Below are 12,451 nucleotides of genomic sequence, written 5' to 3' on the forward strand. Positions count from 1 at the left end.
TCATGCTGGCCCCAAATTGGATGCCCATTTTCTGCAGATTCATTGTAACATGCCAAAGTCAAGACTAAATACATCTTTTCAATGGAAGGTCAGACCAATAGAACACAGACACTTTCACCACCTACGTAACACATGTTCATATTTGGGCAGGTTGGGAGTTGGAAGCGGGAATGCATCTATTTTCTTTTAACTATTTGGACTGAGGATTGGGTAAGGTTGCTGATGAGGGGGGAAGTGAGAGATAGTTGGCAGGACATTTTTGTGTTAATTAGTGGAAGGGATTGCAAAAACAGTAGGAGATTGGACCTGAGGGAGGTGGAGAGTTTTGACGTAGAATGTTAGGCCTCTTTTGTTAAGTCACAATATTGTGCTCCCCTAGAGCACTTCTACCTTGCAGAATCATCAGTTCAGTTAAATGGGCTAAATGTTATTGTTATTGTTAACTTAGTCTTTTATAGCGCCAACTCACCAACAGGTCTCTAGGCGCTTGAAAACAAACGGCAAACAACAAAACATGAGGAAGGAAGAGAGCCAGGGACCTATAATAAAATTTATTTAGCTGGACCAAGTGCCTCCCTAAATAAAAAGGTTTTTAACAACTTCCTAAAACGCAGGAGATTCGCTTCTTTCCGAAGTGATTCTGGTAGATTGTTCCAGATCTGCGGAACCAAAACCGAGAAAGACCTGCCGCCTTTGGTTTTTAACTTATAGCGGGGACAGACCAAAAGCTGGGATTCGGCGGACCGCAAGACTCGCTTGGGGGTATATAATTCCAAGCGCTCTTTGATATACACAGGAGCTTGCCCATAGATGGCCTTGTGGGCTGTGCACAGGCTCTTAAACTCCACCTCTGTTCAATGGGGAGCCAGTGTAACTTGAGTAGTAAAGCAGAGGCATGGGATCTTCTAGGTAACTTGAAGATCAGACGCGCTGCGTCATTCAGGACCACCTGCAATCTATTAATCAAGATTTTAGGTAGGCCTAAATAAAGGGCGTTCCCATAATCTAGCCTCGAAACGATGGTGGCAGAGACTACCATACGGAGTGCGGAAAAGGAAAGAAGAGGGGCCAACTTTCGTAACTGTCTGATCAAGCCAGTACACATCCCTACTACTGAGGAGATCTGACTGGCCATAGACAACTCATTGTCAATCTTAATTCCGAGACTTTTTACTTTGTCACTTGGTGTCGGTGAGGGCCCTAGTTCCTGGGGCCAGTAGAGATCACTCCAAGGCGAGGCTAAGGTGGAGACCACCAATACCTCCGTTTTTTCCGGATTTATTTTCAACAAATTGGCCGTCATCCAGCTAACCGTTTGTCTGAGGATGTTCTGAGCACTAGTTTGTGCCAAGATCGTATTATCAATACTCAGCAACAGCTGGGTGTCGTCAGCGTAATTAAATACACGACAACAAATGTTAGCTAGAGAGTCAATCAACGGCTGGAGGTACAGGTTGAAAAGCAGTGGGGATAGTGCGGAACCCTGAGGGACTCCGCACTCCAGAATGCCCACTTTAGAAGTGGCATCCCCCAGTTGGATCCTCTGGGTCCTACCGGTCAAAAAAGATTGGAGCCACTGATGGACCTGACCCCTTATCCCAAACGCAGCCAATCTGTCCAATAGCAGGGAATGGCTGACAGTATCGAACGCCGCTGATAGATCTAAGAGTATCAGGGCGCTCGGTTTCTTACTGTCAGCCATACCTCTCAACTCATCCAGCACCGATAGCATCAACAACTCGGTGCTGTGATGTGCACGAAATCCCGCCTGACGCTCCTGGAGAAGATGGTGCGATTCCAGGAATGAGGAGAGGGACCTCAGCACATGTTGCTCTAAAATCTTGGACAGAAAGGGCAGTTGGGATATCGGCCTATAGTTTTTTAAAATGGCCGGGTCGGCTCCAGGCTTTTTTAACAGAGGCCTCACACGTGCCTCCTTGAGACTTGATGGTAGATGACCAGTCTCCATTGAGCTGTTAAGAAGGGAGATAATGTGCTTTTCCAGGATGGGGCGCGCCAAACGAAAGACCCTAGGGGGACACGGGTCCGCTGGGGAGCCTGACTTAATGTTGTTCATAATCTGCTCTAGGCTTTGAGAGTCCAATTCAGGAAACTTAGAAAGATATACTTCAGGGGAAAACTGAGCTTCCTGTGACGGACAGGGGCCCTTCAGGGCACTAATCTTGATCTCAGAAAGGATAATTTCCACCTTCTCGAGAAAGAAGCTTTGAAAACTATCGGCAGTTATTGTTGTTTCCGACGTTTCTGGTTTTTTGCTCAGCTCAGTTAAGATTTTAAATGTTTCCTTCTGAATATTGTCCGCTTGACTTATACGAGTTTCATAAAAATCTGCTTTTGTAACCCTAATCAATTTCTTATATGACTTAAGTGAGATTCTGTATTGTTCCCTATCTGTCCCGTCTTTAGTTCTCCTCCAGATCCTTTCTAAACACCTGAGTTTCTTTTTATGGTCCCTCAAAAGCGGGGTAAACCATGGGGCACCTTTTACTATTCCTTTTACTTTTTGTAGTTTCTCAGGTGCTATCTGGTCGATTGCCTGACTCAGATTCCGCATTAAATCCTTATAGTCCTGGTCTAAATCTCCTTTTAAGACTAATGTTTGGACACGGTCAGGAAGGCTACAGGTCAAGGCTTGTGAATCCACTTTTGTCCACTGCCGGACTTTTTTCAATGTCGTTTTTTTTTGGGACAAATAGCTTTCAATCGGGATCTCACAGTTCACCAGGTAGTGGTCCGACCAAATACAAGGTACAATGTCCACAAGGTTTACCCTTGGGTCTGATGTCCAGATGAGGTCTAGGATGTGCCCCTTAACGTGAGTAGGGGCATCCACAAGCTGTCTGATCCCCAATGAGGACATAGTATTCTCCAGATGTCTAGTTGGCAGGTCTTTTTGAACTTTATCCCAATGCATGTTAAAATCTCCTGTCACCACAATTTTTTGGTATCTAGTACATAAATCCGACATAATCGGAGCAAACAAATCATTAAAAACTGAAGTGGAGTTTGGGGGACGGTACACGGTGAGGATCACTAAACATGAATTATTCAGCATGATCTTCACTCCAAGTGTATCAGCTAGTTCTATAGTTTCAGCAATTATTTTGACAACTTTTAGGTTTTTCTTAAACAGAATTGCTACTCCCCCACCCCGGGCATTTTCCGCACGGTTGTGCCATACCGCATCATAGTTACTGGGAAGGGCAGCTATAATATCTGGCAGGGAGTTTTCACCCAACCATGTCTCCGTGAGAGTTAGAATATCAATAGCATCATCCTGGAGAAGAGTAAAAACCTCAAGATGGTGCCTTTGAAGAGACCTAGTATTTAAACAGGTTACTTTCAAGGAGAGAGGGGCTAATCCGGAAAGACCCCTACAAGGTCGGAGAATATTTAAATCATTTAATCTGGTCACCATAACAGGATCCAGAATCTGCCTGCCCATATCCATATCTCGCAAGTCCTTAGATGAAAATACCTGTAGTCGACCAGAAGGCCTGGCCCCTGACCCCGACCGAGCACGGACTCCGGCGCAGGTCCGGCGCGTCCGCTGTACGCGTCCGCTGCGCGGAGTCATAGCCATCTTATTTAAGCGCTGCTAGAGCGCGTCACCCGCCTGACCCTCACCCAATATGGCTGCCAAAGAACCGGGAACCAGCCCTCAGCGTCGATACTCGGCCGAGAGCGGTCCGGAGGCAGAGGGAGGGGGGAAAGGGACACAGAGCACAAGGAAGCGCTAAAGGAAGTCTCCAAATGCTTATTAAGTCAAGCGATTAAAATACACAAATAAAATGCAGTCGAATGCAAATATCACAAAGTAAAGGAGAGAGACCTCCCGGCTTCCGCCTCAGGAGGGAAAGGTTGCTGCTATTAGTTGTCACTCGCGCAGGCTGAGCTGTTCCCTTTTTAAGCGCTGCTAGAGCGCGTCACCCGCCTGACCCTCACCCAATATGGCCGCCAAAGAACCGGGAACCAGCCCTCGGCGTCGATACTCGGCCGAGAGCGGTCCGGAGGCAGAGGGAGGGGGGAAAGGGACACAGAGCGCAAGGAAGCGCTAAAGGAAGTCTCCAAATGCTTATTAAGTCAAGCGATTAAAATACACGAATAAAATGCAGTCGAATGCAAATGTACGGTTTTAACAAACAGTAATGCTAACTGTGACAAAGCAGTGGATTGGATATCATTGTAGTTTGGGAGCATTATCACTCTGAATACAAAGAACATGTGTTAACACTATTTATGGAAGAGGCATTTCTATGAGGTATCAAGAGAGAGATTCAGACACCAACTAGACAGGGCCAGCTGATAACTACAAAGAGCTTGTTCCAAAAAACATGTGGAAGGGATTGAGACAGCTGAAGTGTTGTTTTTTTTACTGAGGCAGATGGTTCTGTACATTATCCTCTTTAACTGGGTGTTGACCTCTGAATAGTAACTTCTCATATCCCGTGTGCATGCACAAATTCAAACTCCGCCAATTTACACTTAGCTATACATGGCTACTCTGACTCTATGTACCTCATCCTTTTATTTGCAGTGGTTTAGTGAGGAATCAAGATCGCATATGTGGTACTGGTAGGACTGAAAAGTCCCTCTCACGGTAGTGGACATTTACCCCTGCCTGAGTGCCCCAGTTGCAGGGGTATGTGGATCCTTGTTAACAATTTTTGGTCATGAGCGAATAGGATTCATGCATGTGCGCTGCGACCTAGGCCTATCTCAGGGACTGTGGTCCTGTTGGACTGGGAGGGTTTCTCAAAGCGCTGGTGGAAGGCTACTGCTTTCTCCACGAGTTAAGTTGCACGAGCGCTGTGGTGACAATATACTGTGCTTTAAGTTTTTAGTAATCAGTAGAGTGAATAGGTCTTCTTTTCCTGTATCCCTGGAGTGGCGCCTCCTTGTCCACTCAACTAAACTTCCGCTGTTGTGTGCCTAACTCACCCTTGGCCTGCATTGGATTTTGTGCAACGTTGGGGTATATGTGTGCCTGTTAGAAGGCAAACAACAAGATTGTACAAAGTTCCCCAAGGGCAGGGAAGGGTTGGAAGAATAGTAATAATAATAATAACTCTCTCACTGGTAATGGTGTAAATGGTGTAGAACCATGACAGGGAGTAACGTAATCCCTTATCGGAACTAAGGATAAGGGACAGCCGCTCAAAGCGGCTGTCCTGTGACCCGAACTCGCCGACGTGGTAGGGGTAGGTGCTACCGGCATTTGCCTCGAGCATCCAAGGTATTGACCTTACAGCTCAGGCCCCACGAGGACAGTCCGTGGGGACCACTCACCAAGACCAAGGGGGCGTGAACCCCCGTAGGACACAGACACCCCACTGCACTGGTACTTCTACCACGCAGGTTGTATTTGAAAACTCCTTTCATAAGTCGATGAGCACTCTTAGGTCCTGATGAATTGCCGTTGAGGCATGAAACATGTTGACCACACCACAAGTGAGGGTTGAACGGAGCCGAACCACCTAATTTCTCGGCATCGGTACCCCTCCCTTCATCATTTTAATAAGGCAGTAAGCCACATGAATAAAGCAATTGAAGTGGACTTCCCTGACCTTTTTTAACCCTTTTTTCCACGCTCACTTCTTTACCTCCCAGGTCCCTCACACACATGCACCCATTGGCCAGGAACAAAAGAACTCCACCAAAAGAGTAGCATTTTTGTGCTACCCGTCAGGCATTGCACCGCCAGCCTGTCGTTGGAGCAGGAGGCCAATGATGACACAATACAACCATCAGGTAGGATGACAACGGTCGTCCAGCTTTTTAGTTGTGTGAGGCATCCTTAGTTCCGATAAGGGATTACGTTACTCCCTGTCATGGTTCTACACCATTTACACCATTACCAGTGAGAGAGTTATTATTATTATTACTATTCTTCCAACCCTTCCCTGCCCTTGGGGAACTTTGTACAATCTTGTTGTTTGCAGTCTCGTAGGACACGTACATTGGACCCCGGTAAAGATTGTCCTCCCCTTGTCCCTCCTTGTTGTTAATATTGCCTGTTAGAAGGTACAGTATATTAGAAAATAATATACATAGTAGTGTGTAAGCGCTGGGATACATGTGCGCATGTCAAAAGGTACAGTGCATCAGGAAATAGAACGCATGGTTGCAAGTATGAGTTGGGATACATGTGTGCTTCTGAAAATGTACATAGATAGCATCAGGGAAAAGCACGTGGTTGTTACATGTACACACTGGGATACATATAGGCATGTGAGCTGGTACCCCATGTAGGAGATAGCACACAGTATTGCATGAACGCGCTGAGATGTGTTGATGCCTGTGCAAGGATTCAGTGTATTGGAGGTTGCCTGTGTGCGTATGTGTGCACAGAAGCGCTGGTGTGCTTGCAATGGACCCAAAACGTTAGACACTTGGTTACATTTTGGGAGACCCAGGGCTTGCCGAAGGAGCAGGTAGAGGTAGAGATTTCATCCAGATTTGTAGATTGCTGCATTCGTTTGTGGTGTGAGGAACACACATTGAAGAAGGAAGAAGATAGGCTCTTTGGGGCATATCTAAAAGGGCTCTTTGATTCTGAAAGGAGGTCATTGGTCAAAAGGGCCTCGGCACATATGAGGTAGACATGGATCTGCTAAGAGAATCACTAAGAGGAGGACCCTTTGGTAACCTTTTGATGCACATATTACTAAGGTTACATCCGGGTTTGAACCTATAGTCAATCGCTTGGCCTGTGTTTGGGGGTATCACGATTAGAGACTATCCTGCTGTGATAGACTGTTTTCATGAGGAAGAGCACAACAAAGGAGTGGTCCCTTCAAAGTGGGCAAAGTCCAGAACATGAGATGCTAAATTGCAAGTGTTTCTGAAAATGGATTATAAAAAGGTAGCTTGAGACTCCTAAATTGTCAAACTGAAGCTTTACATCAGTGTTGAGAAGCTGAGCTCGAGGTCTGCCTGTTGTGGCCAGGCCTGGGTACCATGGATCTGCCAGTCTCCCATGCTGGGTGACGGGATATCACCCATGAGGATCCAAGAACACTTGACTGGAGCAACAGCTTCTGCCTGATGTAAGACCAGTGGGCCATCTAAGGTGATGGAGTTCGCTTTGAGGGAGCAAGGTCTAGTGGAGGTCTCGTTGTATGGATCCAGTGAGCAGAATGTGAAATTCTGCTGTCGCGAGTGCCTCACCGATTAGGCTGCCGGCACCGGTGTCAAAGTCCACAACCCCTTGCCAGGTGGGGGTCACAGTGAAGAAAAAGGGTTACCACCCTTGGCACTGCACTGAGAGAAGGTGGGCCGTCGCCCAATACAGGGCTCTGACCCGAATAGGGTAGCCACTAAATTCATGCCACCTGCTACACTTTTATGCCAGGTGGGGGCCATAGTGAAGAGAGGGGGCCATTTCCCTGTGTGTGCTGCTGTCACCTTACCTGGGTCACAGGAGGAAGGGGCAATGAAGGAGGAAGACTGTCATCACCCTAAATCCAACTGCAGTTGAGAAAATACCACGGACTGTGACCTATGAAGAGTGAGAGCAGCAACTTCAACTCCACCGCCCGGGAGCATTGGAGACATGGCCCCAGATCCCAGGAGAGACTTAACGCATGGTAGGAGCATCAAGGACAGTGGCTGCTGTAACTGCAGCTTCCTGGTGTCTGGGCACAGCTGTGCTGCAGAGGTGTGGCCTGCGACTCTGAACCACCACTCCCCGGGAGCCAATAAGATTGACGATGGGGCTGCCTGCCCTGGGGAACTTGCTCTGATTGATGCACTCTTTGATGGGGGACTCCAAGATCTTTAAAGCAAAACCCTCATGGAACGACTGAGACTTAAACGCCTTATCGGGGCATAATTTGGATGTCGCTACACGTGAACATGGAAAAAACCTCAGTGGGGAAGCAGTAATGGAAAGTTGACCCAGGGAATGCTAGTGGGCTTCCCTGAAGAATGTTGTGAATATTGTTTGCAGTGTGTTGTATTTTACTTTATGTTAGTAGATAAATACTCTTTTTTTTTTTACCTAAACCCTAGAATTTGACTGGGTTGCCATTCATTGGGGTTGATGGATGTCTTTTGTGTTGTTATCCTGTGCCAGCCTTACACCTATCTCCTCTCTGAGAAGCCTTGGACTGCTAGACCCACACTACCACTAAGAGTCAAGTGCTGAAGGGGTACTTGGCCTAGTCGCTCACAGCTTATACTAGGTCGGGTCTCCGGTCATCAGGAGTAAAAGGCATAAACTACCACTGTTGGGTCCTCTAACTCCTGCTTGCCCATAGACCCTCTGAAAAGGGTTGTGACAGATACTTTATAAATATTACATTTTAAATATTACATTGAATAGGACTCAATGTTCCCTTACGCAAAGCAACCCCGTAATTAGACCTTAAGATTGGCTTAAGAGTTGTTGGGTTTTATTCAGAAGTATAATGAGGTCACCAGAGGTTTCTCGGGATAACAACAAAGTGTGAAAGATGTCTGGTCATAAGTATTATCCTTGCTGTTGCCATTTCATATAATTTTGCAAGTGACTGGTATTAGTTTATCATTATCTTTGTTGTTTTTGGTTATGGATGATTCTACCAAGATCTGAAATGATGAGAAGGGTTATGAGGAACTTTTTAATGATGCTAATGTTTACATGGAGCGGTCACTACGTTTTTAGGAGTCCCCACTTGTTGACCCGTGTTTACTAATGCTTATGGATTATTTGGGAAATTCCCGAAGAGCCATAATCTTTCACATCTAGAGTACAGACCTGTAGGGATTTGTGATGACGCCTTAACACTTTTCACTTTTTATTCTCACAGATTGAAGAAGCTCTGATAAGGAGGAAGAAAATGGAGCTTTTACAGAAGTATGCCAGCGAAGCTCTTATGGCACAAAGTGAAGAAGCAAAGCGCTTGCTTGGATTGTAACAGCCCCTCAACTTTAGAAACCAAAATAAAATATTTTTTTATATGACAAGGAAAACCCCCATCACCTAAGGAGCTTCTGGGCGTAAATATATCACTTGTGAAAGAGCCTTTATTGAATCTGTTTGCACTGGCCATGACGTAAGTGTCTGTCAGTTTAGAAAGTTGTCTTCAGGGCCAGCGGGCAGAGGTATTTGCTTCCGCTATCTCCACAGATTAAACTCTGTCTGCCAAACTCTAAATTAGGCCTTTGTTGCGATCTTGGTGGCTTTACACTGAGGAAAAACCATGTTGGGTCTCGTTTTTCCTTATAGCTCTATTGTTGCTAGTTTCCCCAATATACACACTTGCCTTAGATGACATGTTTACACTAGTGTTTTTTGTGTCAGAAAAGATGCTGCGACTAAGACTTAAGCTTGCATTTCTTGGCTGAAACCGATTGTGTCATTGGGCCTAAATTCAAGTTAAAGTATTGCATGTGTCTCTTTTGGCGCTTGCTTCTTTAGAACCACCAAACAAGGGGTACCTAGGTAGCTCAATTTCTTTGCCCACGTGGTCAAGCTGTCAATCACGGTCTATCTCTGACTATATGCTTGATGAGTTGGATTTAATGATCTGTTGAATATGTTACTGGGAGACGCCAATTTTTAATCTGAACTTCTCCACATGATGTTGTGTAACCCTGAAAAAAATAGGTTTGTCTTCTTGTGCTTCAGCTCCTTTGTTTGCCTGAGATTCCAGTGAGGAGAAGTTATCATAGATAACTTGGAATGAAAACTGGGAGTGCTCCCACCAGCACCTTTTTAAAGTTTTTTCTCCTCGCAGGAATTTCAGGCAAACAAAGCGATTTCTTTTTTTTATGCAAATTTTTTGTGCTTTCTCACATATAGATTTAGACCTATGTATGGCATCAGGAGAGGAGAAGAGAACTTATTAACTTTTCTGCAGCATTCGGTACTAAAAGTGATGATCAACACTGTCACATTGGATTTTATTTCGGTATTTCAGTTTTTAAAAAAATGATGGCAGAGTTTTTAGCTTGGGATGCTAGGACTCTTTTATTAAGTCACTATCTTGGCTCCCCTAAATCACTTCTCCTTTGTGAAATCATCAGTACTATTAAAAGGGCTAGATGCCTTCTCTCAACACGCTTTAATGCTAGCTAGTTATACCCTGTTAACTTCTTCCCCTAAATCTGCATCAGCATGATAATCTTTCTGAACAAGTTGAGGCTCTGCACAGAGCTTCTTCACAAGGAGAACCAATACTGTTTTCTAAAATAGTTATTGATACTCGACGTAGTGTACACTTTCAAATGTGTATGCATCCCCAGGCTGGCTCTAGGGCTGGTGACTCTTTCACCTTCTAGTAATATATGGCTAGGTCCATTTGTATGGTTGCCGTGTAGGATTCGGCTGATATAAGTATTTTTCTGTTTGTTTTGCATCGAAGCCCAGCAGGTTATATAGAAATAGTGTGAATTGTTGAGACCCTCAGTTGTTGGTAACCGCTGACCGTATAAATATTTACCCCAACTCGTATTTGTTCATTTCTAAGATCAATGCCAGTTGTTTGTAGTGATGCACAGTAAATAAGGGATCTTCCTCAATTGATATGACTATTATAACCCTTCCCTTACCCAGAAACGTTCCCCATCAGTCTTGTTGAACATACTACTTCATCTGGTGATATTTATGTACTAATGTTAGACAAATCTAACAGATGTCAAAAAAATGAAAATGACTGGATCCATTTAACTAGATTTTCTGTGCAAATGAAGCAAGTTAGAATATGGTCCATCTGTGTTATTCAACTGTTCAATATATTCCAGTGCAAGTCCAGTGCTCTCATGTCTGCTTGGAATTGATTATCAGATGCTGAATATTTCAGCGACTTATACTGTAAATATATGTTTTTGATTTATGCGATGTGATATACTGTTGAATATAATTTTAATAAACCATATTATGTTTTCCTAATTTTGTAAAAGGAGATATGATTTTTTTGTTTTAGTTCTAATCAGAATCCCTCCTGGCCCCACAGGAATGGGGTAAACAGTTTAGTGTGTTCTGTATCAAAGAAGCGTGGAAGGGTATACTCAGATGTGAGTCCCTTGCTCATTGCACCATCAGGATTCAAGCAAGCCGGGCCGACGACGGCTGAAATGCCAGAAACCGGTCCCCGGAAGCTTGTTTCCTTCCCAGTGTAAGAATTGGCTTGGTAGTTTGGTTTGCCCTGTTCCCATCATGCACTGGGACAGGAACAGACTAATTTGCATATAGCCAGGTTCTGAACTGGGATGGTGCAGTGAGCTAAAAAACGGTGTTGGATCTAGCCCTGATCTCTTGACTGGGTGAGAGTATTCTGCTTAATTCAGAAACTCTGTCCATCACCACCCCTTGTTGTTAAATATTTTGTCCACCCTAAGCGTGGAAGGGTATACTCAGATGTGAGTCCCTTGCTCATTGCACCATCAGGATTCAAGCAAGCCGGGCCGAAGACGGCTGAAATGCCAGAAACCGGTCCCCGGAAGCTTGTTTCCTTCCCAGTGTAAGAATTGGCTTGGTAGTTTGGTTTGCCCTGTTCCCATCATGCACTGGGACAGGAACAGACTAATTTGCATATAGCCAGGTTCTGAACTGGGATGGTGCAGTGAGCTAAAAAACGGTGTTGGATCTAGCCCTGATCTCTTGACTGGGTGAGAGTATTCTGCTTAATTCAGAAACTCTGTCCATCACCACCCCTTGTTGTTAAGTATCAAAGAAGGGCATACATTGCAAATCATGTATAAAAACGCTCATAGAGCTCCTGTTTCAGTGCACAGGGTCCATCAGCTGTTTCATGAAACACTACAAATGTTTTTTTTGATTAAACAGTCTATTTAGTATTTACAGTTTTTTTAAAAAAAGAAAGTGAAACTGTGCATCAGAATTATTGGGTTGTTTTTTATGCTTTTAGTGATAACGCAGCAGTTTAATGGCTATACCTTGAACACTTAATTCAGTCACAATAAGTATTCCAGTTTAATAGTAGGCCTTATTTTTTTTTTCCAAAGAATTTTTATTGGTATTTTCTTTTTTTTTTTTCTTTTTTTTTCAATTTTTTTTATTGAAAATAAATTTTTACATATACAGAAAAAGAACAGTTGTCACAATTCTTGGCAGTTTCAACAAATGTGTACCGTTTGGCTTACAGTGGAGCACGAGAGAAAAGAGAAGGAGAGAGAAAGAAAAGAAGGGGGGGGTTTCTTACTGCCTCAGATGGGCGTCGAGGGCTTCCCACATGTCTCCTCTGGCTGAGTGGTTCGCCGCCTGGTGGTTGGCTGTGATGTTGTCTGCCCCCCGTAGGAATGTTACCCAGTTGAACCAGCGTTTGAAAGCGGCTTTGCTAATGTTTTTCCAGTTCCCCAGGATTGTTTTAACGGCTGCTGTCAGCAGAACATCAACTAGTTTGCGGTTTTCCTTGGAATCAAGCTGGGGGGCCTGGAAGTCCATGGCTATGCCTGCTAGGCCACGTTGTGTTTGGCAACCTGT

General features: G+C 44.7%; 1 protein-coding gene across 1 annotated transcript in view; it reads left to right on the top strand.

The window, feature by feature from the left end:
• Nucleotides 1-10,897, top strand: part of ISY1 (ISY1 spliceosome associated protein) — a 204,018-nt gene extending 193,121 nt beyond the window's left edge. Inside the window, exon 11 of the mRNA XM_078661431.1 lies at nt 8,814-10,897. Coding sequence (XP_078517557.1) covers nt 8,814-8,921 — 108 coding nt within the window. The 3' untranslated portion in view covers nt 8,922-10,897. The remainder of the gene's footprint in view (nt 1-8,813) is intronic.
• Nucleotides 10,898-12,451: the final 1,554 nt, after the last annotated feature.

This window comes from Lissotriton helveticus, chromosome 9 (genome assembly GCF_964261635.1).
Source record: "Lissotriton helveticus chromosome 9, aLisHel1.1, whole genome shotgun sequence".
Classification (NCBI taxonomy): Eukaryota; Metazoa; Chordata; class Amphibia; order Caudata; family Salamandridae; genus Lissotriton; species Lissotriton helveticus.